The 2,500-nt window shown below is 48.0% G+C and overlaps 1 protein-coding gene across 8 annotated transcripts in view; it reads left to right on the forward strand.

Moving 5' to 3' along the window:
* Orp8 (Oxysterol-binding protein-related protein 8) overlaps positions 1–2,500 on the forward strand; it is a 198,713-nt gene that overhangs the window by 90,137 nt on the left and 106,076 nt on the right. For 6 of the 8 annotated variants that reach the window (XM_070133065.1, XM_070133068.1, XM_070133075.1 and 3 more), the window contains one exon: positions 437–544. The exons of the other annotated variants lie outside the window; for them this stretch is intronic. In XM_070133065.1, coding sequence (XP_069989166.1) covers positions 437–544 — 108 coding nt within the window. The remainder of the gene's footprint in view (positions 1–436; positions 545–2,500) is intronic. 8 annotated transcript variants of the gene reach the window in all.

Consider the following 2,500-nt stretch of genomic DNA (forward strand, 5'->3'; position numbering starts at 1 on the left):
TTGCAGTTTTTATTGTTCTGTACATTTTAACTTTATAATAGCCTGTGCAAGCTGAGCATATATGTCTATATTTTATTTCGTTATGATCATATTTCTAAGTGTTACTCATTTTGTTGTGAATATTGTGCTTTGTGTCCGACGTGCTCTGTCGGTGTGGCAGCTGCGTCGGGGGTCGGGGTCGGCCTGGTGTGACACGGTGTCATATTCCTCGTGTCTGACACCGTAAAGTTCACTGAGTACCTGATTGCCGAGGCCTGCGAAGGTGTCGCCCCAGGCCCGCCCCGGCCCCTGGACCTCCGTCAGCAGCATGCCACACGGCGCCTCCCCCCGCGACGCCTTGTCTGGCTGACGGCGGCGGCGGCGATGTGAGTGTGATGTGCGTGCCCGCGTGAGGCTCCCCCCACTGATCGCCACCTGTCCTCCCTGACTTACCCAGAGCGCAGCGGGAGTGGTCGGAAGGCGTCCCTGGCTGTCCTGCTGCCCCGCCTGCCCGGATACCACGGATCCTCAGAGTCCCTCAATCTAAGCCCTCAGTCCTCCCCAGGTGAGTCCCTTCTCCACGCCTCCTGTATCCGGCTGGTCCTTGTCCTGCTCCTGGTCCTGCGCTGCCTCTACTCTCCCTGCTGGTGTGGTTCCTTCTTCCTACTCTTTCCGCCCTTCTCCCCTCGGTCTTTTCCTCTTCTTCCTCTGCCTCCTCCGCTCTCCTCGTCTTGGCCTCTGCACTTCGTCTGCTCTTCCTGTTGCTGTGGTTCCTTCCCCTCTTTAAATCCTTCTCCTTACACACTTAATTTTCTTCTTCCTCCTACTCATCCTTCTCTGTTCTATTTTCTGGTATATCCCTCTTATCAGTCCTCCTCCTCCTGCTACTACTGCTATTACTATTACTCCTTATTCCTCTTCTTCTCTCTCTCCTCCTCCTCTTCTTCTTCTCTCTCTCCTCCTCCTCCTCCTCCTCTTCTTCTTCCAGCCCCTTTTACCCCTGCTCCATTTTCCTCCTGTTTGTCCTCCTTAACTTGTTTTCCCTTCCCCCATTCCCTATCCAGGTTCTCCTCCTCCTCCTCTTGTTCCACGTTCTGCTCGGTCTTTTTCCCTTTCCTGTCCCGTCCTTCATTCATCTTCTTCACCCACGTCCCATACATTATCCAGGTTTTCCTCTTTTTTCCCCTTCATCGAATTCCTACCTTCCACTACCTCTCCTGTCCCATTCTTTTTTCTAGCTCCTCTTTCTTCACTTCTACGCCTAACCGCTTTTTCTGTTATCCAGCTGATTCTTTTTCTCCTCTTCCACGCCTCACTCTGTCTTCTGTCCCATTTTTTTTATCCAGATTCTTTGTTTTCCTCCTTTATGCCCTGCGCCATATCCTCACCTTCCCTGTTCTATTCTTTATCCATTTTCCTTTTCTCCTCCTCCACGTTTCCCTTCCTTATTTACGTCCTGCACTTTTTTTCCACGATTTTCCTATCCCATCATTTATTTAGGGTTTCCTCTTTCTCTTCTTGGATGTCCTGCACCTTTCCTCCGCTTTTTCTATGCCAACCTATATCCAGGTTTTCCTCTTTTTCCTCTTCCACTTCTTCTACCTCATCTACCGCTTCTTCGCCTTCTTCCTCTTCTCCCGATCTTTCGCATCCCATTCTCTACTCAGCTTCACCCTCTTCCTCCTCTCTTACCCGTCATCTCTCCTATCCCATTCACTATCCAACTCCATTTTCTCCCCTTCTCCGTCCTTCGCCTCCTTCTTCTCCTCCTCCTCCTCCTCTTTCTCCTCCTCTTCCTCCTCCTCTTCCTCCTCTTCCTCCTCCTCCTCCTCCTCCTCTCTTCTTCCTCACCTTTCCTTTCTCCTCGCGCCAATCTAGCCTTCCGTCCTTGCTGCGGCGTTGAACTAGACGTCTTAGAGCTGTGCCTTCTGGGCCTCGTAGTCGTTGCGTAGTGGTTCACGATAGCGTTAGAGAGGCACTTTCTTAGGCACTTTCTTAGGCACTTTCTTCGTAGGCGTAGATGCCGTGTTTAGAAGGCTCGGAGTCCGGGCCAGCTGTTTTTTCTTTTTTTTCTTTTTACTTTTTTACCTTTTCTTCCTCTTGTTTATTTATGTTTCTTTTTTGTATTTTTGTTGTTTCTTATTTTATTTTCTATTGTTGTTTATATTTCCCTTCCTCTTCATTTCCTTACCTTCTTTTTTTCTTTCTTTTTTTGCTATTTTCCTCGATACAAGGAAAGTTTTTCAAGGACAGAACTGAAATTTCCTTTGTCGTAGAGTTGTGTAGGTGTCTTTTGAAGCTATTGCTGCTAGATTTTGGTTTGTGTGTTTGTTAGTTTCATCAGAGTATTTTGTTTAGATCTAGTTCATTATTCTTGTTCAGGATTCTTGTTGTTTTGCGATGAACATTTCTCTGTTTACGTCGGGTGTTCTCATCCAGGTGTGTTTCGCGCTAGGTAAGTCAAATTCTTTTGTATGTTGGAATTTAAACAATTTCTTTCAGGTGGCGTGGAGGTCGTGTG

The sequence above is a fragment of the Penaeus vannamei genome, chromosome 18 (genome assembly GCF_042767895.1).
Source record: "Penaeus vannamei isolate JL-2024 chromosome 18, ASM4276789v1, whole genome shotgun sequence".
Classification (NCBI taxonomy): Eukaryota; Metazoa; Arthropoda; class Malacostraca; order Decapoda; family Penaeidae; genus Penaeus; species Penaeus vannamei.